We start from the raw sequence: 27,627 nt of genomic DNA, 5'->3' as shown, positions 1-27,627 counted from the left end.
TCTTGTCTCTACCGAGTTTTACATTCCCTGATAACAGAAATGCAATAAATTCTTCCCCCAGAGCTCTGGTCACTGCTGTCTTCATCTGGACAAGATAATCTAAGAATGGAGGGGGTGGGGGGTGTCTCTAACTATGTTTTTCAGTCTTTGGGTTATACAAGCAAAAGTAGTTTTTGTTTTAATACTATGCCATAGCTCAACATATATGTATATTATACTACTATTTCTAAGTTTCATCAATAATAGAAATAGAAGGAACTATATTAATATAACAAAATTTTTTAACCTTATACATATAACATTCCTTTTAATATTTGCGAAAAGCCAACAATATAATATGTATCTATAACAGATTTTTAGTGGAAAAAAGATAGGAGAAAGCATTTTAACTCTTCTAGAGTAGATATATTGTTGCAGAATACCCCTGTTTCCAGTGTTACGTGAGACAGCGTGAAAATAATTTTTGTGTTGTGTGCACGAGTTTCTTTCTGAAAAGAAAGAAACCTGTTGCCTAGGGCAACAGGTAACTTCTGAGGTCACCCATTAGGCTCATTTATTGGTGACGTGAAAGTATTATGCCATTATTTAACGCGCCACTTGCACACGTAATTACACGACTCCCCTCACAATTCCTGCTAGGTTCGAGAGAGAATTGAGCCCCGTGGGACGCGGCCACGCGACCGCGCAGCGACAGCTCCCCAGCGTCCCTCGGTGGGCGGCGAGCCCGCGGACCACAGGCCCCGTCGGGCCCGGCGGTTCCGGCGCCGTGACGCGACCGCGGGTCCGCCCCCGCCCGCCCCCGCTTCCCTTCCCGGCCCTCCCGCTGGATCCCGCCCTCCTTCCGTCCCGCGTTCGCCCCCTTCTGCTGCGGCGGCGAGCCGAGCCCCGGCGAAGATGGCGAAGACTTACGACTATCTGTTCAAGCTGCTGCTGATCGGGGACTCAGGCGTGGGCAAGACCTGCCTGCTCTTCCGCTTCAGCGAGGACGCCTTCAACACCACTTTCATCTCCACCATCGGTGAGGGGCCGCGCCCGCGGCCGGGCGCCGCCATCCCGGCGGGAGAGGGGTCCTGCCCGGGGCCGAGCAGGGAGGGAGAGAAGCGGGGGGCACCGCCCGTCTCGCCGCCTCGGTCGGGCCCCATGCGGGACCAGGGGCAGCGGGAGCGCAGCTCGGCAGTGCTCGGGGTGGATTGTCCGGCGGGGGAACAAGATGCCGCGGCCCTGGCGGGTCCCGCAGGGTGCGAGCCGCTCCTGCACGGCCCCGGCGCCTGCCGTGCCCGGCCGCAGCAACAGTTGGGCCGGGCTGGGCCGTGCTGTGCTGCCGCCGTTGTTGCGCCCCGCGCCGAGCCCTCAGCCCCTTCCCGGGGCCATCGGAGCCCCACGCAGAGCCCGCAGCGCTGCCGGCCTCTGGTAGAACGGCGGAAAATTGGGCTCTCCCGTTGTGGGGCGGCTCGTGTTTAGGTGCAAATCTTTAGAAAGTGGTGGAGGGCGGGGGTTGCTCGAGCTGCACAGTGACAGTGACCGAGCGCTCTGGGCAGGTGGTTCAACTCTGAGTTCTTCCCTCCTCGCTTCTAATGCATGTGTGTACTCTTGTTGTTCTTGAGATTTAGAGTAGTTCTGCACGAGCTCCTCAGACTATGGAAGTCCCTTAGTGACTAGGTGGAGGAACCTCCTCGACAAAAGTTGAGTTTTGTCCTAAATTTGATTATGAAAAGAGGTTTGCTTCTAAGCTTCACTAACCTTTTTTAATGACAGTGAGGTGTGATATATCGAAACAGGTTGTTGTGACTTAAATTTTTGTAAAATTTTCTTTTTAAAAATACTCTGCTTTAATAAACATAAGCAAAATCTTCAAGGCCTTCACTGAGGTAGAGTTGAATTGAAACAACTGTGTGGCAGGACTTGAGGTTTATGTTCAGCTGCTTGTAGCTGAGGTCACTTTTAAAATTAAGTACATCGTTTTGGGGATGAAGGGGGAAAGTGCAGTGGAGGTTACTAGTATTTAGGAGGGAAAAACTAATGCTGACTTTAAAAAAATAACACTAAGAGAATGAGTAGACTCTCTTTAAAATAAATTGCTTTAAGGTAAGGTGAAATAGTGTGTAATTTGTTTTATATTACTCTAATGTCCTATCCTTTTCAGACATTTTATTGTGCAGAACTTGGTGTACAAGGAAGAAACAGTCTTTATTTAGGCACATGTGATTGACTAAATTAGGTGTGGTGTCATTTCTGGTGCTTTAAGAACAGTTTTTCTGCATTTTTCGGGCACATTTCTTTTCTCTCTGCAACCATTTTCAAAATGCTGTATCAGTAACACCAGCTGATTAAGGCCTGAGTAGCATTTTATTTCAACAGATATTATTCTGTACCTGTAGTAGAATAAAAGGTTTAATAAGCATTATTAAATGCTGTATCATTAAAAAAAAAGAACACCTACTGTGCCACTTCTTATACTTCTAAAGAGATAGCTAACATAAATGGGTGTGTCTGTCTTCCAACCATTTTCTTGATGTTTCTTGAACTGCTTAGCCCCTTGATAGATTTTTTTTTCCCCTCACTGATTCACTTTGAAGTCTTGAGGACTGTGAACATGCTGTTGTTTTTTCTTACCTTATTCAGTAAATATAGGATTTTCTCTCATTTCCTTCCTTTACATTTGCTTCTGCAAGGGCCTTATTTTCAGAACGAGTCAGCTTGAAGAAATTTACTGATAACTGAGGCGTATTTATAATTCCATGAGTAATAGTTGTGATTTCAGTTATGTATTCCTTCGTATAGTTCCAGTCCCTTTTTATTTTTTAGAAAAGAGCCTCCAAACAGGAAAGTTGACAATGCAGGCAATAGTGAAACTGTTCATAAAAGCACTGACCTATGCTTGAATAAAATACTTGGAGTTTTTTCAGTCTTCCTTGCATATTGCATGTATTATTTGTAGGTCTATCATGTGGCTGTATATCTGTCCTTGAAGATGTGCTCGCATGCCCTTTCTCTGTCTTTGAGTGGCTTCTCAAGACTAGCTGGTTTTACAGTCACAACTGGTCTATCTGATGAGCTTGGGGTAATTCCATTTTTAACAATCCTGCTTTTTTTTCTGTGACTGATAAGTCATAGTTAACCATGGTGTGGAGGGAGGCACAGGGATGCAGCACTTTTCCCAAACAGGCTGCCGTGCCCGTTCAAGTTTTAAGGTCCACAGATTAGCATTCCTCATTGAGTACACAAAGTTTTCCTGGAGTATGAGCTGCCAGGCTGTTTGGTTTGTATGTTCTCCGTGAAGTGGATTCTGCAGTAGGATGGTAATTATGATGTGTCTTCAATTAACAGTGATATTAATTAGTATGTGTGATATTATGTGCCCTCAGTTCTCCTCTGGTGTGTCTTTGTTGAAGGGATCAGACTTGGTTTTACTGTAGAAGTCTAAGAAGGTGTATGTTTGAGATGTGTTGACATCACATTTTATTGTTTAGTCTTATGTGCTTACATGCTGTTTGTGAGTGAGGTCATTTAGATGTTTGGGGTTTTTTTAACTATGGTGGGGTTAAATTTTTGACGGTTCCAACTTTTTTTAGATTTTAGGTCCAAAAGTTAAAACAGTCTCTGTTGCCTTGATGAAAGGGCTCAGATCATAACCAAGTACCAGATAACTACCTTATAATTTCCCTTAAAATTTCACTCCTATTGTTCTTTAGTAGTTTAACAAGGGTTAAACTACAGCATTCCAATTACCACAGCAATGGAAACACTTCCCAAAAGGAAAAAAAAATAAAGTAGGAGGGAGATATGGAAATACTGTTTTCTTATAGAATAATTGTTTTACTTCTCCTCGATGCTCATATTATAGAGATAAGTCAGTAATGAATTGTAGTTGCTTTGTCATTGTGCATGGTATATTCGTGTTGTACTTTGCAGATTCCCTTCTGTTTTGCTGTCATGCAAAGCATGTCTGTAAGGCTACAACATCTATGTAGATTGTTTAGAGATTGGGAAATGCTTCCTTGACTTTTCTCCTTGAGACTTTGTTCACGCTCATAATCATAATCAACATTGTACTGCTTCAGACAGCAGAGACTTCCAGCCTGGTGTCCTGTGGCCAGCAGTTGCATAAGGGTGATAAAAGTGCAATGCATATATATTTATAATTCATCGGACTTCTTTTATTCCTTTTTTGGGTGACTGTTGATGCAAGAACCTTTTTCACTACATGGCGTAACTAATACCTTCAGCAGACTTTGCTACCCATTATGAGAAGTGAACCAGTGATCTTTGGGTTATTCAAAGCAACATATTTTCACTCTGTGAAAGCACAGATTGGCCTTAAGCAACTTTAGACATGACAGGTCCTTGCCCTTCAGCAGCTTTTAATTTTTTATACAGGGCTGTGTAGCCCTGTTAGAATTTCTGGAAGGGCTGGCAAGACAAAACTGCTGTGGTCCCTAGTGAGGATCAGCTTTTCACTGTGAACATGGGATAAAATTTTTTTCAGTGGGGGTGTGTTATGTAAGGTCGTGTTGTTTAGTTTGCTTCCTGAGTGGAAACTTCTGCTTTTGCACACTTTTACATGGAAAGTAAAATGCAGTTGAGTCAGCTCTTTTTCATACTTAACAAGTCCTAAAGCAAAACTTATCTTGGAATATCTCATGTGCATTTTGCTAGTAGTTTCAGTGTGATACACAAGAATCAGAAGCATTCATTTAGCGGTTTCTAAGTATCTTAACTTGCTGTTCAAGTAGTGCTGTCTGGTAAAACTGGATTTAGTTTATCATTTGAAATAATATGGTTTATTTTTTGCATTCAGCTTTTTTGTATCAGCTATGAGAGTAGAGTCAAATCTTTGTAGCTGATAGCATTTCTGATTTAATACAAAGGCTTGCTGACAGAAACAAAATTTGTTGTATTTATTTTTTTAATCCAGGATGATATCAGCATTTGGCAGGAAGTTGCTCACAAGATAGTACTGTATCTGAGAGTTGAAACCATTTGTTGATTTTACAGAAGTAACTTTTCCTTAGTCTACATCTTCCAAAATAGGACACCACTCTGGCAGGCAAGCACGGGTGTGCTGACCTTTGAACACGTTGATGAAAATCCTTTGTCAAGCAAAATTATCAGCTTCCCTTTTGCGGTGTAATTTCCATGTCTGTAATGTGTAATGGAAATTGTTTTAGTGTATGCTTGTTTTAGTGTTGTTGCATGTCAAATCATGCCTCATAGAGTATTTCTATTCTTCACTGTTACTTATTTGTATGATGGACAAAGGACTGGTTGTTTCTTTTTTGGGGGTTTGGGTTTTTGTTTCCCACCCTCCCATTAAGTTTCAGCATTTCCTATCCTTATTCAATAAATTTCTTTTGGGCTTCTCCAGATGGTCAGAGCAGTAGAAGAAAACACATTGATGATAGATGAGCAGGGAAGGGAAGGCAGGCAGGCATCAGGAAAGCATTGTCAGGAGTACTTTATTAATGGTCATTACTACAAACAGATTGTCATCTGGACTTTGAAGTGACTGAGATGAGTTCAGTCACACTCAGGTGGCACCATTACATGTATCTACAGAGTGAAAGTGAGTGTTCAAGGGTTGTAGGATCTGGGACTAAGGTATCTCTTTAGGACAGGGTTTACATGGAATAGAGGAGATAGTGTTGTGGAGGTGAAGGCAAAAGTGGAAGAATGATTCTGTTTTTCAAGGTCAGTGGTGGGTAGTCAGCAAGATGATATCCTGATGTTGAACGGGAAGTTGTAGCTGAAGGTATTTCAGGTTAAAAGCATTGAAGTTTGTGTGTCTTGTAACTTTAAATTTGATACTAACACCTAGCTGGTAGCAAAGGACATCTTAGCTTTGATTTTCATCTGCTGGTGAGGTTGCATTACCTTACTGTAATCTGCAACAAGCCAACAATGGAATTGAAATTGTTTGGCTTTTATTAAAAATGCTGCTGCAGCTTTTGTGTTGCATGTTTTACTCTGAAGCAGTGTGACAGATGTCTGAGTGTTGATGCCTATTCCTAATTGGCAGATGGAGGTCTGTCTTGGTTATGTGTTACTGGTTATTTGAGTGACGGGAGGGCAGTTTCGAGCTGCTTTTGTGACTTGGTTTGAATGCAAAGTTAAGAACACAGACTAACTTTGAATAAGGATAGGAACAAATGTCTTGGTTGATGCATGCAGGCTTTGAGAGAGGTATTGAAGACACAGCTTTTGTTTGTGAATTTTTTATGTACTTTTTAGGATGGATTTCCTGGATCTTCTGGCGTATGGCATCCTTTTATCAGAAATACATCTTGGACTGTATTACTTTAGGATTTAACTGAAATTCATAATAATAATAAGAATAATACATTGCTGTATTAATACATGTGTTTATAATGATGCTTTATTTCATGTTTTGTGGTAGAATTTAGGTAGTTTTAATTCAAAGGATATTATATTGCCTTTTATCTTTAATTGGATATTATGGTAGCTTAAGTGTCAAGTCATCAGGCTGACTAGATATATAAAATAGCTCTGATGCTTTTCTAACGTGGATAAACTAGGAGTAATAGTAACATCAGTGAAGTTGAACTGTGTCAGGCTTTTGTACAGAGTTAGATTCATATACTCAGGATATCCTGAGTTGGACCAGACACACAAAGATCTATTCCAGCTCCAGACTGAACAGACCAAGTGCCCAAGCTGCTCCCTGTAAGGCTTCCCATCCAGACACTTCACCATCCTTGTGGCCCTCCTTTGGACCCACTGTCAAGCTTTGTATCTTTATCTTTCTTTTACTGTGGGACCCAAAACTTGATCCAGAGGCTTTTAGTTACCAGACTTGCAACTCAAAACTTAGGTCAGTAACTTCATGTCCCAACAGAGGTTGCAGTGGGTTGTAATTTAGTGCCTTTTAGAGGGTTTTTGACTAGTAATTGCATCTAATATCAGTTTAATCTTGTGGTTTATAGTAAACTTTCCTTTTAAATGTAAGCTGTGACACTTTTGATTAGATTATACATAGTTAAAAGCAAGTAAAGTACTGCATGTGTCTTCTCTTCTAGGGAGAACAAACAGTTGACCAAATTTAGGATGTGTTAATTTTGCTGCCATCACACTCACACAAACTCTTCTGCTTTGGGCACCAGAGGAAAAAAAACCCTGTTGTTGCATGTCAGTGGCATCCTCTTATACGTATGGCAACATCAAAGAACATGTCAAGCAGACTGGTCACTAGTAGGAGTCAGGCACCACATTTGGAGAGTGGGACAAACAGGCTGAGTGTAAGAAAACTGGGCAAAGCTGAAGTGTCTGTCAGCCAGGGAACATGTAACACTGCTTCCCCTCACCCCACACCTCCCAATAAAATCTTTCTTTCTTTCACCTGCCAGAGAGTAATACAAATTTCCTTTACTGTATCAAAATATTTTGTCTTTATGGTGTGACTTCTGCTGGGATTAAAGATGGAGTATCTGTGTCAACCCAAGCATGGAAAGGAGAAAGAAGATACAGTCAGAGTAGCTGCCTGGGAGAACTTTTCTGGCTGAGCAGAAGTGGTGTAGAGAAGAGTACTTGCAACATGCAAAACAGGGAAAGCAGATGAAGAAATTAAAGAATTAATTACTATTAATTCATTAAAAGAACCTTGCATGATGTAGGAGAAGAAAACAGCTATGTGCCAGAAAGACAAGTATGGCCTTTCTTTATAAGTTAAGTGGCTGTACCTGTTAGTATAGGTAGTAAAAACCTTTCAATAAAAGGCCTATTTTGTCATTGATGTAAGAAGTTAAAACAGCCCTTCTTCTCTGATGTCCTTAACTTCCCAAACAAACAAACCAAAACCCCACCATGCTAACTTATCCTCATGTTAAAATACAGGCTTAAAAAGGCCTCTGATGAAAATGATGGTTTGGGACTGATGAGAGTGCTGTCTATAAAACTAACTTCAGTAACTTTAAACCTTCTGCTTTGACTTTTTAGCCTGATTTTGCTGTCTCACTAGGTACTTTCTACACTTGTTTCAAACACAACTATATTTCAGACTCCAACTAAAATTCCCAAATTAGGTTATTTATTTTAACAAAGATAATTCTTGCTCGTTGAGACGTTTTGCTTTTTTTTGCTTTTTTTTTTTTTTTTTTTTTTAATATCCCGGGTAATACCCATGTTCTCTGTACTTTTTCTTCCAGTGTAAGCAGGTCTGTGCCTTCTAAAGTGAGCAGTGTTTGTGTATTCCTATAAAACCTCCAAACAGTTAATCACTTCTGTCTTTACAGAAGTAGTCACATGTAATTTATGTGGTCTTTGCAGTGTTCATGTGTAGTTTATACTGCTTGAACATTATCCAATTTAACTAGTTTTTATCTCTGGTGCTCTTGTAGCATCCCTCAACCTATCAAAAATGTTTGGCAGTCTGAGTTGTTGGGTTGTAGCAGTGATCACCCATCCATACCAACTGTTCCCATGGTGTTTTCCATGCCTCTGTTAAGTCTGCAGCTGATGGGATTTGTATGTGGTTCCAGTTGCAGCCATGGCTGAAATAGAAGGTACAAAGTGGATGATTTGAACTGTGTGAGGGCATGTTATCTGTAAGTAGTCATGGACTTGCCAGTTCTTGCTTTGCTTTGTGAATCCTGGGACACTCGGTGTGCTCACTTTTCTTGTAGCGCCTCTTCTGTTTTAAACAAACAAAGTTCTGGCCCCCAAAAATCTTTATTTCCTCACTCTGAATAACCAGTTTATGTAGAGCCCTGAAACTTTTAAGAGGCTTTTAAAATGTTACCCATCATTCCCATGGAAGTGGCATCTCCGTTTCTCACTGGCCAGATATATGGATTTACTAGGAACAAAAATTAGGGAACAAAACCAATCCCAATCTTATTGACCTGTTCTTATTGTCATAGCTGAAGCTTGGTATATGAGTAATAAACAATGAAATTTAAATTGTGGTGGCAAGGCAGTATTAGTTGCATGGGAATATTTTGATAAGCCATTTTTTCGACCTTTTGGATTCTTAAGATGCTAGCTTTGGACAAAATAAGTATTTCTACACCTACAAACAGAGATCATTTACAGGTAAGAGATTCAGGATCTTTTTTTCCTGTTCTTTGGGTGTTCCACTTTGAGTTCAGGGTTTTTTGCACTTTTTTTTTTTTTTTTGTCTTACCTAATAATTTATGTTTTTGATAAGGACCAAAATAAAATGAAGGATAATCACATGTCATCTTGTGTTAAGCACTGGACTTCTGAAAGAAGAATCAAATTTTTGTCTTCATAAGCCACCTTCTAGATGGGGAAGTCAGGTATTCTTTCCCATTTAAGCACACGGCAGAGGTTTTTTTTCATGTTGTTGGAAGCTGTACACTGCATATCCTGGAGACCTGAGCGATAGAAGAGTTTCAAAGTAGGTGAGAGATGCACAAGTCTCCCACAGCTGCATTACAAGTTGAGTGAGTGTGGGATTGGGTCCCTGGCAGGTCTCTGCAGCTGTTTCTCTTCCATACCTAGCCCTATCTGGAGTGTGACATGCAGAGCGGTTCCTGCACTGCCACAGAGCTGCAGCTGCTGGGGCCATAGCCTGCTCCACACTGGGTCCACACTGGAGCTGCTGGCAAGCTAATTGTGGGTTATCTCTGGGTCTCTGCTAACTAGGGCTTCAGTTTAATGCCTGGTTCAACAGAGTGTGCTCTGCTACTCATAGGAGGAGAGATCTGGCTGGGAGTAGCTGGGCTCTCAGTTGTTGTTACAGATGGTGGCAAGCTGAATTATGGAACTCACACAGATGAGTGAGTTAAAAGGAGAAAAGGATTTGGTTTGTGACACCTGGTCCTGGCAGTGCCTCCCCCAGTTTCACCTGTGGAATTATAGCCTCAGTTCAAGTCTGTTGGCCAGTTTTAATATTTGCTGCTCTCCAGTTGCATGTTGGCTTGAAAGGAATATGTTCTCTAAGAAACTAAGTTAATGCATTCCTCTTAGAGATAGGCAGTCTATAAATAATCCTTAAAATAAACACTGCCCGAATCAATAGTACAATTTTAATGTATTTAAAAATTATTTTAGATGAAACTGAGTTACCATCAAGTGTAGCTTCTCTTACATTCAAAATAGAATGAGAAGTAGACCGTAGGTTAATTTCTGTGCACTTTCATAGTGTCTAGATTGTAAACCCCAACATATATTCTGCAGGGACTCAGGCCTTTTGAAGTTGAACTCTTGTGACCAGTTGATAATTTCACTCATGTCAAGTAGTATTAAGTTTCTAGTGTTATGTTGTTTTGTAGTCTTAAATATTATATTGAGTATTTTGTGTTTAAAATCATACATTTCAAAGGCTGCTCGAAGCAATCTGTAAATTGAATTCAAAACACTGAAAAGAGAGTTTCAGTGTTCAAGATGTTGCAGTGTCCACACTGAAGCGCTGCAGTGCACAGCTATGGTGGCAGAACTCACAGGAGCACTGGTGTGAACAAGTGGCTAAAGAGCGCTGGCTTCAGGTCTTAGTATGGTAATCAGATCACACTGTAGGCCACTGAGCTGTCAGAAACATGGATGTTTCGAAGGTTGGTCTAATTCTGTTGATTATAAATTGCATTCTGAATCCCTTGTTCTCTTGTAAGTAGAAAGTAGCTTGTCTTAAGAAAGGAAGCTTAGGACGGCAGTTGTGCTATAGCTCAGGGGACACGGAGGAAGTGGCATTTTGCTTGGCACCCTGAGCATTGAGCTGATCTTGGTTATAAGTCTCAAGGCCTTAAGGGCAAGAAACTGCCTTAGGTTACACATGTACATGGCATCCCAATTCTTTATTGCCTTACCTACTTTAGCCATTTGTATATATTTGTTTTGCCAGTGTCTAAACCTTGAGAGCCTTTCTGTATGAATAACTTCCAGGGTGCAAGATGTTGCTCTGTGCCTCATTGTGTGAAACACTGGTATTGGGTTCTTTGTGCAGGTGAAAAAAGGCCAGTTAACCTGAAGGAGTCTATTCAGCCCACCCGAGATTACTACTGTGTTGTGGATTCTTGTGGGCCACCCAGAAAGAATGGAATACAGTTTGTCCCTTTAAGTTGTGAAAGAGTAACTAAAAGTGTGCACTTGTGTTTAATTCTAAAATAATTAATTTTACAACTTTTGAAAAAATGTTGACCTTTACCCTGGTGTGGTGTTTCATGTTAGTCTGATGTATTTTTGAATGGGTGCAATAAAAGACTACTGTCTCTTTAATTTACATACTGATACAAGACATTGCTGAGATCATCTGAAAATTCTTTACAGATGTTACTAGGGACTAAAGCTAAATGTTCAAGTTCAAAATGTTTAGACTTTGTTCTTTTGTATGAGGCTGTATGACACACTGGTATGTTGCAAGGATTTTCTACCCTGCCTTTTACAGTGATCTTGACTCCTACTTTGTCGTTTTTTATTTTTACTATAATTATTCTAAGACCATTAATTTAAAAAGAAATTTCTGAAGCTTCATTTATGTACCTTTACCTCAATCTTTGTAGACTAAGACAGTATACTAATTTAGCACAAGAAAATTTTCTTTTGAAAACCACATGAAAAAATAATTGTGTATTTAATCCAAACCCTGCAATACTGAGAACAACAAAAAAAGGAGTAATCTCTGGGTAAGCCTGTGGGCAAAATCTTTGGGAACAGATTGATGTCCCTTAGCTGCTGGATATATGTGAAAAGAATACGTTTCTGGAGTACTGGTCTGTAGGTCTCTCCATGGAAGATGATGGAACTCTTGAGCTCTGCTCCTGTGTGTCCTCACACAACTGGTGTGTGATCAGTGCTGGTGTCTGGTGTGTGTCACCTGGTGGTGGTAGAGGTGTGACAGGGCCCTCGGTGCTCTCAGCCCCTCCAAGTGTAAATGCAGTGGCAGGAGATAATGCTGAAACAGTTGCTGTGTCTCAGGGCTGTCAGGCTTGTGCTCTCAGAGTCCAAACACCCTTGGAAGGATGAGCAGGACAGCAGCAGCTGGGCTATAGGAGTACTGCTGTTTCTCAGCTCTGCTGTGCAGCTTCAGCTGCTTGCTGTTTGTAAGATGCACTGCCCATAGGGGAAGAATTTTCTGAGTAATTCTTTCCCAGGGTTCAAAAAATGAGGTGAAGCATATTGATTTTCAGTTATGTGCCTCTTGTCACTTCCTTTTTTTTTTTTTGTAAGTTACAAATCTGTTTGCTTGGTTCAAAGTTGCTTTTAATTCACTTAACCCAAGTGACTGCAGAAAATGTTTTTCTTTCTTTTTGTATATCTTAAGACTCTTACATGTCTTGCAGTAAAGAATTTGTAAGATGTTCTCTTTTTTCAGCTCAGCCCATTGAAAAAAATCAAAACCCCAAGACCTTGCATATAAACCAAGTAGGCTAGAAAGGACCAATGCTGTAAAGTTGGATCAAGCCTAGCTTGAAATTTAATGCATAAATTCCAATTTCTCCCATGCTGATTTGCTCAGAAGGGTAATGAGACTTTGTACCTTGATTCCTTCCCCCATCCTTTTTATTGTGGTCTAGGTGCAGTGGTGGTGAGTGCCACAAAGTTCTGTTTATCACGGAATCCCATTTTTAAAAAAATGGTTTATTTCCATTTCATTTTTCCACTCTTACTTCAAAGGAGTAAGGTAAGATTTAGACAAATAGGAAGACAGCTTCTTTAAGAGGGTGAGGCTTTTATTATATGTAGGACATGCAAAACAGTCCCTTTTTTTTTTTTTTAATAAACTGTGGTGCATCTTTTATGTTCTTTGATAGATGGGACTAAAATAAGATTTTTCTAGCAAGCTAATCTGGTATTAATTTTTTCACAGCTTCTTTGCCAGTTTTTATGTCACTGACTTAAAATTTCTTTGACTTATATATTAAATAAAACCAGACGGTAAACAAATTAAAATGCTAGTACATTGAACACTTAAAAAAATAAAAAGTATTGATTTGTCAGAGATGTAGTAATACTCTGCTGGGCTAGATATACAGGCTAGTGTATGCTATCAGAGATTGATTTACATCCTGAATTGTGCTGATTTCTTGCTACAGCTGCACATATAAGGTCCTACTGCTGTGAACTAGTGTTGAGTGACATGAAAAATGAATTTAAAATACTGGTGAATTGCATAATGAAGGTAAAGGTTTAGAATTCTAGTATTTGCCCACTGGTGGCAGGATTTTTTGTTTCAGTTTGGTTTTTTTACACTAATTTGTATGCTTCTTTTCTGTCTGCCTTTTACTGCTTGTAGAAAACATTCAAGATCATGGCCCTTCCAGAAGCATTTTGCTGAGCAGACTGAAGTCTCAAGAAACCTTTACCTTCAGGAATTATTTTCTGGTACAGTTGGAACAGCTTACTGGCTCCAACCAGAATACTTTGGTTTGGTTTCTTTGGTTTCTTTGTGCTGTAGCATTTTCTGCAACAGCAATTTTGTTGAAAAGAAGAAACAAGACAGTCTGTCCAAGCAGTGGTACTGTGTAGGGAGAAGTTGTTGTGGAGTCCTAGCTGGAACAGATACTGTAGCATGAAAAACCTGAGATATTGGCTCTGATGGCTACAGGGTTAAAATCAGGGTGAGGGGAGAACAAAAGAGTAACAGTGATGTCCAGAGAGTAAGCTACTGTTCTAAAAACTAAAGTAACAAAATTAACTTTTTCAGCCTCCCTGCTCCATTTGTCCTTACATTCCTCTGAGAATTGCGTCAGGCTGGTTTGTTAAGGTTCATGGTAGAAAACCACTGGTACTGGAGTTGGGAAGGAACTGTTCCATATGTTCTGTTGGGCAGTCCTGGATGTTTACTATTGTAGTATTGTGAACTCTTTGTAATATTTCACAGTGTCTCTTTAAAATTATTGCATTGCAGCTTAATTATGAGTAAAATCTGCCATGGTATGTTGGAATAAGAAGAAACTTAACTGGGAAGTGGAGTAGGGGAAGAGGCAGTGGCAGGAAAGCTTTGGGATATGAGATGGACATGACTTCTTGGCTTAAACCAGAAGAGGCCAGGTGAGACCAGTGGCATTTGGCTGTGTGTCACTGACCAGGCATGCCCTGAATTTTATTAGCTTTGCAGAGCAGTGCAAGGTAGACACAACAACATACAGCTCCCGTGGTTTTGTGTGGCACTAACAATGCTGCCCAGGGTATTCTTAGACAGAGTTTTGTTGGAAGCTATGGAAGCAAATACCCTCAGAAAAGTGAGGAGAGAGGTTGCATCCTTGGTCTGTAGTTAGCAAGGATCTGGAAAGGATTTTGAAGAACAATAAGCCCTCAGCTACTTTTACCCCATGCTGCAAGGGAAATGCAAGCAGTTAGCCCTAACTAATGTTCAGATTGGACATTCTGGGTTCTATTCGTGCAGAATGCAGGTTTGTGGTTCCTGCAACAAATGCTTCTGTATAGCACTGATCTAATATTTACTGACAAGCTGGGTGGGCACTAGTGTGTCAGACTCTCATGGGACAGCTCTACTATGTGACCCTTTGCAATCAAACTTTGATTCACAAATAACTCCTCTTTATTTGGCTCAAGTAACTTTTCAAACTTTTGTATCCCAATGTATGACTGTGCAAAAGAAGAATGGATTAACGGCAATCTTCTGTAAAGAGTCAGTGTTGAAATGCTATAGTTGTTGCAGTGTTGTTATTTACATGGCATAATTTCAGTGTAGCTGCAACCAGATCGTGGTTTGTGCTTAGCCATGCAAGAGCACTTGGCCGGAAGTGGCAGCACATGTCACCAGGCTTGCTCTGAATGTGTGTAGCTCACCACTTCCTCATACTGAAATGAAAGAACAAAAGAAACATCAGATTCTAGTTCATTTTAACCTCCAGAAAGTTACAGTTGCAGAGATACTTACAGCCTTTCCCTCTATATTCTTCTTTTAGCTTTGAAACAGTTCTTGGAGAATTTTGGTGAAGTTCATACTAGAAATCTTAGGTTCTGAGAAGATATTTTTTGTGCAGGTCCTGACTTCTAGAAGTCATCAAAGGAGTGGTTGTATAAATCATTTCAGCATTTCAAGGGAAATGAGTAACCACAAGAAACCAGTCTGTGCAAGACCTGGCTTGGTGCACATGGGAAGCCTGTGCTGCAGTCAGGAGTCCTCAGAAAGCCACCCCTACAGGAGGCTGTCACTCATGTCTTGGCTTCTGTGGTTCACAGTACAGGCAGAATTCTCTTTAAACCACAGCAGTCTCTGAATGTAATTTTCCTGACAGTTGTTTCCTAAAGCTTCAGGCTTAGACACAAATGAACTTTTAAAACTGATTTAATTTGCTGTTGCCATGATAAAATGCTCCTTACAGAGAAATATGTATTTGTGCTTTATAACCTTTGAGGCCGAAACAGAATCTACTCAGAGCAAAGGTTATTTGTTTTCAAACCTGAATACAATTATCTGTGATTTCAGCAGCTGTAATTGCACCTAGTTAGGAGAAAAGTCTTTACAACAAGGGAGGCAGTATCCTGTTCAATGCAAAATAGAAACACTTGCCAAACTTATATTACAAAGAATATGGATTTTTTTGAAAGTGCATTTAATTCTCATGTCATTTTTCTTAGAAGAGTGGAAATTAATGGAAGTATGTTTTTTCCTGTAAATCTACCAGTGAATCTTGTGAAATTGCAATTGTACTAGTAATCATAGCATTTTAAATTAATGCAATTAATTTAATGTGCTGTTTAAGTGCTGATGTGATATTTTTGCTCATAATTTGTATTCTAACTGATAAGCTGAACTATGTATCCATGGCACATTAAGTGGCTGAATCTTGTTATTTTCAGTATATTAAATAGTAATATTGCATGTGAGAAGAATGGAATTCAGATAACTAACGAACATCGATATTTCGTATTCAGTTTCTGCTGTGGTGTAGCAAAAACTCCCATAGCTTCCTGTTTAATAGATGGTTGAATTCTTAAAGCTAGAAACAGCATTTTTCCAGTTAGGATACTCCTGATAATTGTCGATTAAATTACATCTTAAGAAAGCTTATTTAATTTCTTCTAACTTACCTCCATCTTTTACAAGCTACAACTAAATATCAAGTAACTATTTAAGATGCAGTGAAGAAAAAACGGGCAATTCATTTTCATACAAATTAATTTGGGAGGGTACTGTCACAGGATTGAAAAATCTGGCAGTTGTGGAGTAGTGAGGCTTGAGCAGTCTTAATTTGACCTCTGTCAAATAAATACAAAATGTGTCAATAAATACAGATTTAGAAATCCAAAAGTTAAAGTAGTTAGGATTAAGGCTAGTCTTTTTGGAAATCCATTTCACCCCTCTAAACCTTAAAAAGGCATTATTAAGCCCTTCTGAATTATTTTTTTCAATATTTTTTGACAAGCTATGGCTTAAAATCTGAAATTTATTTTCAAAGTAAATCTGAGAACTGATGGATACCATGTGGAAGTATAAATGGGAAAAAGAGAGAAGTGTTTTCTTGATACATTTTAGAGCATCCTAGAAAATCTTAATTGCTCCCAAATGAGTATTCTTGAAAAAATAATCTTACATCTCCTGTAAGTATTACCATTTACTGTGATGTCTGATAAGATTGCATCAAACATCAATTTTCAAAAGTAGATGCTGGCTTTGAAAAGGAACTAAGGGGTCACAGGATGTATTTTTAACTCTAAGCCAGGGGTACCAGGGAATTGACTTAAACTGCAGGGACTGCTCAGATGTTCAGGAAAATAAAATACACATTCCTACTAGTGACATTATTGGTGTAAAATGGAAGGATTTGGAGATCAAGTCTTCCTCTCGTGATCTTGACTAACTAGTAATGAGTCTGAGTTTGGCCTTGCTTTCACTGTGCAGAATAATTTATCCTTGCCGTGTTGGATGCAGCTGAAAACCATTGTGCATTCTCAGCACTTCCAAGTGTGTGGAAGAAATGGCAGCTTCAGAATAGTTCTTTTGACCAAGTTTGCTCTTACCAAATTGCCAAAAGGAAATTGAACACTCACTTTTCATTAACTGCAAAACTTAGGAGTGTCTCTTTCTCTGGCAGGAATCGACTTTAAAATCAGAACAATAGAATTAGATGGAAAGAAAATCAAGCTACAAATATGGTAAGTATTCCAAAGTAATTCAGGTTTTCAGTCACTTTGAAAAAAAATTCTTCATAGCTTTTGAGTTTCAGTATACCAGAAGTCTCATACCTTTTATTCATTGACTGTCCATAAGGTTTATGCTTTCTTTTGGCTTGCCCTTGGAGTGGTTCTGCTTCAGTAGCACTGGAAATAGCCTGTTCACATGCAAACATTACAGTAATTTCCTATTTTATCAAAAGCTGTCCTCTTAAATGTGCTTTTAGCTTTTCTGTGTGGAGAAGTATTAACTCAATAGCTGTAAGCTAAAATATGCAAGCCAATAAAATCTAATCTCCTCTGGTACTTTGATACCTGGCTGTACTCGCCAAGGCATGGGTGAGTGATAATGCTCCCGTTCCTGCGTGGTGGCTTAGTAGAAACTGAGTCTCCTGAGACAGAATCCTTGTGACTAAGGAGGTACAGTACCAGAAGTGGCTGATAAAAATTTTCTGTCTGTAATATAGGTTAAAAAAGCTGGGTTTTGTCAGGTCTTTGGGGTTCAGCTCTCCTGAGGAGTGACTGGTATCCAAACACTTGGGTCTGTTGGCTCACTCACAGGCAGGTACTGCTTTCAAGTCACCCAGGACAAAACACCAACACACTGAAGTGTAGTGGCTGACCTTAGCAGCAAACAGTGACAGTGCACTATCCTGAAATATTTTATTGCTCTGTGTTTTAACTTCTGTATAAGACTTGGATGCATCAGAGCTGGGTTTTTTTTGGTTTTGTTTTTTTTTAATTACTGGAGAGCAGGCTGTGTGGTGCTGAGTTTTATTGCTTTCATGAAAACGAGTGCCATGTTTCTGGTGCTGCTCTAACTACTGATGTAAGGCAGGTAGCTTGGGAGTGAAGAAACTGCTGAGGGCTGAAAAAACTTGAGCAGACAGCCAAAGGTGTGTTTTTCCTAATGAACAAGTATCGATGCATTGTTACTCTCTTTAATAAGACGTCTTTAAGTACAGATGAGGGTAAAACAAATCCTTTTTTTTCACTGAATTGTAGGGATACAGCAGGCCAGGAGAGATTCCGCACAATCACAACAGCTTACTACAGAGGAGCCATGGTGAGTGCTCACACTTCAAAAAACCTAAACACAACTAGTGGAACTGGTTTGCTGGTCCTAAGTTTGTGTCATGTAAGTCATCCACTGGAGGACTGAATAATTGTGGCTTGAGATGTGGGAAATGAAGTTTGTGGTTTGGTTGGGGGTTTACTGTTTGTTTGTTTTCCCTTTTCTTAAAGGTGCTGGTACTCGGTCTAGGCCTGTTTTTTGTGATGGAAATTCCAGCCCCGTTGTCTCTATTAATATAATGAAAATTTCTGCAGATTTTAATAAAATAAGTTATCAAGCTTTAATCAGATAGGTTTGGGTTGGTTTTTTTTAAATGCAGTCAAACCCTTTAAACACTTGAAGCATTTCAAAAAGGGATAATGAATTATTTTAATATTAAAAGTGTGTTTCACTGAGTTGCTTTTCCTTCAGCCAGTAGATAATGCAAAGTCTGGGCTAGAAATACAATCATCTACCACACTTATGTTTTCCTCCATTGAGAGTGACTTGAAGTCAAATAATTGACTTAGAGCCTGCACCCTTGTAGTACAGTGCTTGTAGTGGTTCTTAATGCTATGATTTGAGATATTTTATATTGGGACACCTTTAATTTTGACTTGGTGGTTACTCCCATTTTAGGTTCTTGCTGCTTTGTGTGAACAGATCTGTGACATTCATAGGCTGTGGGTCCAAATAACTCCACTGTTACAGAATAACAGAGAAATAATAATGATTGTGTCTCTGTATTAGAGCTCTCCAGTGCTTAAAAAGGCTTTGGCAATGACCTGTTCTTTTCCCCAGTCCATGGCCAAGGACTTTTATTTGTCCTATGAGGAATGACTGGAAAGGCCTTAGGAAATGGAGGTGAACCTTGCAATCTATCCTTAATGCAGTGGCTCTATGGTTTCCCATGCCTTGCTAACTGTTGAGGTCCCATGCCAGTGTCTGTACTTGGAAAGTACAGTAGTTGGCAAGTCTGTAGTTGGAAAGAGCTAAAGCTTCTGAGAGAGCCCCAGAGGTGAAAGTGTCTGCTGGTCCCAGCAGATTGGAGCTGATAGGTTTGATATCCTGGACTGCTTAAAGCTGCTGCACCTAAACATGACTTGAACTGTAGAGTCCTCGTTGCTGGTATACTAGAATTACTAAACTTGCCTTGACTATAGGCTTATAATTAAAACCTTTGTATTGGCAGTATGTTTGACCTCTAACGGTGGCAAAAAATGTTAAATTTTGGGAAAATTCCAAGCCATGACATAATGCCTTGAGAAAAGACTTACTCACCTATAATCCTATGTTGAATTTTTTTGGAACTGTAATTTAAACTACAGCATACATTAAAAGTCAACCAATAGTACTAGCTCATCTAACTAGATTTTCCTAACTCTATTTAGGGAATTATGCTAGTGTATGACATCACAAATGAGAAGTCTTTTGACAACATAAAAAATTGGATAAGAAACATAGAGGAGGTAAGTGCTTCTCCATTTTATGATTTCCCTCGGACAAATGAAAATCAAGTAATTAATCATTTCCATTGCAGTAGCCAACAATATATGACCATACACCACTTACAAGTAGTGTGTACTCTGGAAATGTACTGTGTTACATTTTCAGAATAGCCAAATGCCTGGGCATGTGTGCAACCTTCTACAGAGCTCATGGAACGCATTTGATCTATTACAGTACATGGGAAAATGTAATCTAGGAGTATTTATTCCTGCCTATTTTAATATTGCTTGTTTCAAGAGTCAGCCTCTCTCGGTAATGCCTTTACATTAGATAATTTCTCTAAAATAAAATAGTCAGTGTGGAGGAGTTTGACACACAAGTTTCTTTTCAACAATAATGCACTTTGTTCCTGAGAGATTACTTTTTCTTCTTCCAGCATGCCTCTTCAGATGTAGAAAGAATGATCTTGGGTAACAAATGTGATATGAATGAAAAAAGACAAGTCTCGAAAGAAAAAGGGGAGAAGGTAAGATTTGGTAGCTCGTCCTATTTAGAAGCCTACTTCTTGTAGGCTTCTGGATGTTTGGTATGTTTTAGGCATGTGAGAGAGAATGGATCTCAATCCTCTTGTTTCAGAAACTTTTTTCTGTATAGGATGCCAGGTTTGGGTTTTTTTGTTTTTAAATAGCACTTAACTGTCTTCAGGTTTGAATAAAAACTTTGTGGTATTGTTGTGTGAGGGCAAGATCCTGTAAGGAATGTTGACCTTTGCTACAGCATGAAATATTCTAGATCTCAGTATAAAGTTTTCTGTATAGTTTGACTATGGTATACTCAATTCACTGTTGTGGTTACTTATTTTTGTTATAAGAGCTGTTACTAAATTTAAGCAATTAATTAGTTGTTCTACAAAACAAACAAGTGACAAAGAATACTACAAAATCTATTGTGTACAGCTGAAGTAGTCTAGCTGTTGGTAACAGCTTATGGGATGATTGTATTGTAGTTATCTGGTCCACAATCTGTATCAATAAAGATTCTACCCTAATGTTCTTTTAGAGCGTAAAGAAGTATTTTGGTGAGAAATTAATGTCTTTTCTTTGTTTTGTTTTGACTGTGTGAGGGTATGACAAGTTCTAATACTTTGTCTAATTGTCTTTAATGTTTTTGCAAAAGAAGATAGAAGTGAAGCTTGCTTGGTTTGGTTTTTAAAGCTTGTAGCATGCAGCATCTATTCTGTTATGAACCTATTGTGAACCTATGTGTGAAACATTTCTTTTACAAAGGAGCTTCAAAACCACTGAAAATCTTTAACCTCTTTTCCAGTTAGCAATTGATTACGGAATCAAATTTTTGGAGACAAGTGCAAAATCCAGCATAAATGTGGAAGAGGTAAGAGATGGGTGCTACACTTAGGTGTTACTTGAACTACTCCTGTGGAGATATGCTTCATGATCTGCTAGGCTTTCTCACCTGACCTGAGGCCTGAAGTCACAGCTATGCTCCTGGGCCTACTGCTATGATCCAGCTGTTTCTGCTTTTCTGGTATTGTCTGGAATTGTTTTAAAAATTTGTGTTAGTGGAGTGGTTTACTACTACTGTAGCAAACAGTTGCTTTAGATGTCTGTGACTTGCTATTTAAATTTCAAATCCGTTTGGACAAGGAACAGGTATAATTTTAGAACAGTGCCTTGTGCAGGAAATGGGATTCTTTACTTTCAGGATAACATGCTACTGTATCATGGAGCCGTCAGATTACTACTAAATACATGTTGTGCAGATGAGGCTGAAAATTTGTGTATTAACCTGGAACACCAGGTCATAAGCTCATGTTAGAAGAGGAAGAAGATTCACAGTGCTATTTATAGATTTATAATCTGTTTTCTTGCAAATAAATTTTCTATTAAATCCACAAGATCTCTATGAGAGCATAAGGAAATAGAGTCAGAAGGAGGAGTGGCCCAAGACTGGACTATCTTACTATAAATCACTTGTGTTATCTCAGGGAGGGTGGGGGGAGGATCTGAGCTGTATAAGAAGTGTGGACAAAAAAAATAACTGTATCAAAAGCCAGTTAAATTAAGATTTATTCATCCAATAATGTAGACTTGTGTTGTGCTTATACTTAATAATTTAAAAGTTTTTCTATGGGATGGGTACCCTTTAAAAGTCCTGCAAACACCTGCTTCATTCAGCTCATGTATCTGACAAATTGACTAGAAACTGAAGATCTTGTTACTTTAAACAAGAGGGATGTTGTGCCAGCCAGGCCCTGTTTTTTTTCTGATTGCAGGGTGATTGTTATACAGGATAGAGTTAGAATGGACTGATCTGCATCATGCTGCACCTGGACTAGCTTGACATGATTTTCACAGTGTCCTTGTGATTCTTAGAGCAGACACTGAAAGTGGGACCATGAGGAGTCAATACCAGAGTGGAAACCCGAGATCCTCTGGAGGGTTGACTTGGTCTGTCATGACATGGCAGTTTCATTTTACCCCCTGTATGTTATGAAATGCACAACAGTAGTTTGTGCTTACTCCAAAATGTTTGGCTCTCTGAATATTTTTTTAATAGTCACGTGAATGGTGAAGAAAGCATTAAAAAATGCAGCTGGTGTAGGCATTTGGCAATCACTGATGATTTAGTTTACTTTACACCAAGTTCTTCACTTGCAGAGAATTAGACAGTTGTGACATTTTTGGGATCGTAAGTGAATTAATTTATTTGTTGTGATTTATTTACATTAAATGAGTGCCTGTGTTTGGCTGTTTTTCAAACACAATGAGAGGGGAAGTGTTTATACCTACATTCTGGAATTGTCCTTAGATTATGAGGGTCTCCAGATAGCCTAAAGTATTGCTTTTTCCTGCTCCTGGAGAATTGAAGAATTTTCCTGCTACAGAAGTTTCTTTGCTCCTTCATACACTGAAATCTGGGATACTGAGATTTTCCAGAGTAATTATTCATGGGTTTTTGGCTTTTTTTTAATAGACATATTGGAAGCTTAAATAGCCTTATAGATTGTCCAGGAGTAGAGCTTTTGGAGGACAGAAAATAAGATAACCTTAATGTGAATTCCCAGGCCTGCCCTCCTCAAACCTCTCTGGGTTCCTAATTGTGAATGCACGGTTCAGTTTTGGGGGGAGATAAAACCAGGATTGGTAAATGCAGCCTTGTCTTCAGCTGATTTTTCTTTCTCCCCTCAGAGGTATGCAATGGGAAGGTCTGTTCACTTGCTTCAAAGATTGGCGAGATGGAGACTAAAAATAAATAGCTTTTTCTTCTAAAGCATGTTTACTGAAGTTTCTAATATACAGATATTGTATGTAGACTGTCTTGAAACTAAAAGTGCTCCTAGTAGCCTACAGAACACTGTATTATTAGTGTGTCTGGCTATTCCAAATTTATCATGTTCTTAATGTGTCTTGTGACTAACTCTTGTTTGTTTTTTCTTTATTTTCACTCCTCACCAGGCATTTTTCACACTTGCACGAGACATTATGACAAAGCTCAACAGAAAAATGGTTTGTATTTCCAGTTAGCATACAAACTAGATACAGTGAGAGGGTAGCTATCATAATACTGAGTAGTAGCTCTACCAAAAAACTCTTGGGGATTACATTAGTTACTAGATCAAATTTGAGCAAAGAGTGATTTATCATGCTTTATTACACATCAGTGCATAACTATTCATTATTTTGCATGAACATTAACATTGGGCAACCTGAAACTGATGTGTTGTTCCAAAATCCAATAGTGTGATCTGTGTTTTATTATGTTGTCTCTTCCCCAGCTAATTATTGGGATTTGGATTGTTATGTAAATGTTTTATTTTTTTTACCAAGTGATTAACAAAGTCTGGTTAACTGAGGAGCTCTGGTTGTATCAGATCTCTACTCTGGTTATTGCGTTGCAAGGGGAGGAAGTGGGAGGGAGACTAGGAAAGCTAGAGATACTATTTTCTGCATTTTATGATGCTTACACTCTTCTTTTTCAGAATGACAGCAGTTCATCGGGGGCAGGTGGGCCAGTAAAAATAACAGAAAATCGATCTAAGAAGAGCAGCTTCTTTCGATGCACGCTACTTTGATGAACTTCTAATGATAAGACTGCAGCACACTTAGAACCTTTTCTGCTTCTTTGAAAGCACAGGGTCACAAAGCCTCAGAAATAATACCACCAAGCTGCTGCTGAGAGCTTCATTGAACGTAGACTGCGATACACAAATACCAAGTGGATTTTGCTCACTAAGCCTATTGACCTGTCAGGCTCTTCTTTCTCAGATATGGAAGCTATGAAGTGGAGACACAAATGCAAGATTTAACTTGTTTTCCTTTTTTACTTTCTGTTTTATTGCCTGTTGCAAAAGCTGCTATGTTTCTTTTAACTTTGCACATCCATATTGGCCTCTTACTGCCTGTTACAGCACAATCTTACATTTGTATTTGCACAGTTTGACTTGTAAGTAAGATTATTAGCAGATTTGTGCACAATTCTCTTTCTCTTTTTAAACAAATTTATCTTCAAGCAGAAGAGCCAGGGATAAAATTAAGTCTCATTTCCATTATTTTCTATGCTGTGTACTCATGGCCATGCAGTATGGATGTTGTTGCTCTAGTGATGAGAATTACTGTAATAATTGGCATTTAACAATTTGTACAGATTTTATCTCTTAGGTGCACAAATCTGTTTATGCAGAAGCTATAGCTTCTATTCTGAATGTAGTACTTTGCTTTTCTTTCTTTACCAGACTTAGCAAAGTTATGTTCTGAATTGCCAGTCACTGATTCACAGATGCACCTTTCAGTTATTTGAATAAACAGTGTCTTTCCTCACTTAACTTCCCTTTGTTAGCTCAGACTGTGTGCTCCTTTTTTTGTTTCTTGTGAGGAAGCATACTGTGGATTTGAAATCCATAACCACAAATTGGCCTCGTCGCTATCACTTAAGTGGCTTGTGGAAGCTGAATGCATGAGTTTTGAGTAACCTCTTTGTGGATTCACTTGTTCAGAAATGACTGCTACTAAAGGTGACTTTCATTTCTACTCAATTCTACGGATAGTTCGTTAATGTCTGTAAGCATTGGCACTAAGGAAGCCTCACATTAGGGCTAAAATGTACTCCTAGTTATGCAGTTAATGCTGAATGTGTGTCTTTGGTCTGCTTGAGCAGTTGTTTTTTCATCAGAATCTGGTACAGTGACCTAGACTGTTAGAAGCAGAGGTGAAACATAGTTGCCTTTTTTACTCAACTGAGCATTGTATAACTTAGTCTTTGTTCTACTACTTTTTTATTGTCTTCTGAAAAATTTCCTCAATGAGCAATTAAAAGGTGCTTTAGTTTTGTTGGTGTGCCAAACGTGGACCATTGTAAGCTTTAACTACAAGTTTGTGTCCAGCATGTTTGCTGTTAGGGGATGGGTGTGTTCTGTCATTGTCAAAAGAAACATCTGACTTGCTTGCTTTTGCTTCTCTTCGTTGTCTGGAGTTGTAAACAGTGAATTAGTTGTTACCACAGATAACCATTTTATTGTGTCAGGTACTGAATTTGTCATCTCTGGGTCTGTTCAAAATAGTTTGAAAGTGAACAGGCCAGTAGTGTTAGTTGTAAAGCTTTTGATTTTAAAAGGTTTAACCTTAGTAGCTGGTTCCATCAAGTTTTTGGTGGTTATCAGCCTGTCCCTGCACGTACTTTAATAGAAGTAGTTCTAGATGGTGGATCTCATAAACTGCTGTTGCTGCACTAGAACAGAGAAACCTTCATGGCAACAAGGTTTAGTGAAAAAACAAAGCAACCCTAACTGCTCTGTTGTATACCCTTTACTGCTTTTCTTGGACAGGCTTAAGCAGTTACGTTTTCTGTATGGTAAAAAAAAAAGTGCTTCTATACAGAAAGTGTTGTGACACCAATTATGAATGTTGTTTATTTTCAGTAATTTACCTCTGACTTATTTGGTGTCGTAATACTTTGATTTTTATCTCAGGGGTTGTCTGCAAACCAAAACTGACATGTTCTGTGTTTGGCACTGTTTACAGAATGCTTTGTATTTTTTTTCCTGTCTTCACTGTGTGGTTAAATGTTCAGTCAATATTAGTCTCCATGAACTTCCCTTTGAAAGAGCCTGTAAGTAGTAGAGTCTATGAAGTGCTTCTTGAAGCAGCAGCGAATTGGGGTATCTGCTCTGTATGGGGGAGGGTGGGAGGGAGAAAAAAAACTTGCTATTTTCTTACATTTAGCTGTGCTAAAGTGTACATAAATGTGAGGTAAGACCATAGGAAATTCACTTTATGCATGAGAAAGTACTGCAGTAAATATTTCATTTTGCTTATTGTTTGTGTACAGTTCATCTTTTTCTATTTGTAGAAGAATTTAATGCAATTTTGTTGTCATCTGCTGAAACTGAAGAATTCTAATTTCATGTGATCTTATGGATAAGGTAAAATGCAGATTTCTTTCTTTGTCTTTGCCCTCACCCCACTTCTCCAGCAGTATTAAATGGTTGAGTGGCTGCACTTTATCAGTGTGCTAACTTTTGGTCAGTAGAGACCTTTCTGTGTATACAGTCTGCCCTGTCAGACATGGAAAAATGTGCTGTATCTTAGCATGCAAATCAGCTGTATGTTTTACTGGGATATTTTAGATATGGTTTCCTCTAGACAAGCGGGTGATGATAATGGTATGTTTTGCCTATGCATCAGATGCTGGGTATTACAGGCTTTTCTAATATCACTATGGTTGTTTTGTGCAGTCTCTGTTGTTACTTTGCTCAAGACTATATAATCTTAAGTTTTGAAGGACTCCTAACTATACCTCAGTCAACCAGTTAGTACTCTAATGAAAGTCATATACTTATTATTCATTTAGCAGCAGATGTATTTCTTTTTTCTTCCAGAAATTGCCATTAACCTTTCAGGAAAGCAGACATTTTTTTGGTGGATTTCAATAAAACAAAAATGCTGCTCATGCTTTGGAGTTTTAGGAGAACTTTCCCTCAGCCTGTGCACTATATCTTGACCAATATTTTTCTAAATGTTTTTTTAAAAAGCCAAGTGAAAAACAAACTGGTCTCAGTGCTTTGCAGTTTAGCTTTCAGTCTGTGCTCAGCAAAACATGCACAAGAATTTTTTGTTGAGTGTATACAGAATATGTTATTGACCTGTTTGGGAGTTCTAATATTGCTAAAGCTTAAACCACTCATGAAACCTAATTCAGCTCACTTTTCTCTTTGGGGGACTGTCTCGAAAATGCTGATTGACTTTTCAGACCTGTAGTTCTTTTTACAGAAAATATTTCCTATTGTGACTTTCTCCTACTAGTCTGCTAAAGTTAAGTGAATTTTGTGGATCATTTTCACAAGTGAATAAAGAAGTCTTGAATCAGATCACATTAGAATATTGTGAAAGCATAATGATTTGAAAGTCCATCAATAATATGTAAAATACATAAATGTGTTATTTGTGAAAATGCATCTGTAGTTTAATCACCTGTTAATGTAACAGAATTTTTGTAGTGTTAAACTTGCTAAGGATTGGTCTGTAGATGATAATAGGTCTTTTTTCTCCTCTGTTCATTGAACTGCTTATACCATTCTCACTCGTATAAATAAAACTTGTATTACTTTCTTAAAAAAAAAAAAAAGCAGAATTTACATTGATTTTTCTTGTTTCTGGTGAATTTAACTATTTCAGTGCATTCCTATGGCCTTACGAACATTTTGCAAATAAAACTTCAATTACCATTATTTTAATGCTATATAGCTACTAAATTCAGAATAAAAAGTATAGTCCTTGAGAAAATGCTTAATTTTGAAATAGAAGTGTTCTGCTGTGTGTGTTTAAGCACATTTTACCTCTGGTATAAAGGTGTAATGTGAAAAGCTCCTGCAGATAAAAGTGAACTTGTCATGTGGTTAACTTGTAAACATAATCATTAAATGTGTATTGATGTATATAGACAAAAAAAACCCAGCTCCTAAGAAAACCTTCATAGTCCAATAGTTTTATTATTTCCTGTGAACTTTTTTACAATGTGTGTCTCCAATAAAAGTTACATAATGAAAAGCA

General features: G+C 38.7%; 1 protein-coding gene across 3 annotated transcripts; it reads left to right on the top strand.

Moving 5' to 3' along the window:
• The first annotated feature begins 611 nt into the window (after positions 1-611).
• On the top strand, positions 612-27,627 carry RAB8B (RAB8B, member RAS oncogene family). 3 transcript variants are annotated; one of them, XM_086848695.1, is made up of 10 exons: positions 661-1,018; positions 16,980-17,040; positions 18,064-18,124; positions 19,504-19,581; positions 19,998-20,087; positions 20,888-20,953; positions 23,038-23,088; positions 23,562-23,586; positions 25,928-26,000; positions 26,457-27,627. In XM_086848695.1, exons 1-9 carry the CDS (start codon positions 895-897, stop codon positions 25,975-25,977), a joined length of 606 nt encoding a protein of 201 aa, XP_086704821.1. In that variant the 5' UTR covers positions 661-894; the 3' UTR covers positions 25,978-26,000; positions 26,457-27,627. The 3 variants fall into 3 exon arrangements, with proteins under 3 accessions (XP_086704818.1, XP_086704821.1, XP_086704820.1); XM_086848694.1 differs by having other exon boundaries at positions 25,928-27,627; XM_086848692.1 differs by having other exon boundaries at positions 612-1,018; positions 23,562-27,627.

This window comes from Cyanistes caeruleus, chromosome 13 (genome assembly GCF_971803275.1).
Source record: "Cyanistes caeruleus chromosome 13, bCyaCae1.hap1.1, whole genome shotgun sequence".
In the NCBI taxonomy this organism is placed as follows: domain Eukaryota; kingdom Metazoa; phylum Chordata; class Aves; order Passeriformes; family Paridae; genus Cyanistes; species Cyanistes caeruleus.
This window is presented reverse-complemented; position numbering and strand designations above follow the sequence as displayed.

Excerpts from the sequence above, each read along its gene's own strand:
- RAB8B (XM_086848692.1), top strand. The coding sequence starts at position 895 with ATGGCGAAGACTTACGACTATCTGTTCAAGCTGCTGCTGATCGGGGAC. Across the intron at positions 17,041-18,063 it reads AAAATCAAGCTACAAATATG|GGATACAGCAGGCCAGGAGA; the intron begins GTAAGTATTCCA and ends ACTGAATTGTAG. Across the intron at positions 23,089-23,561 it reads CAAAGCTCAACAGAAAAATG|AATGACAGCAGTTCATCGGG; the intron begins GTTTGTATTTCC and ends CTTCTTTTTCAG.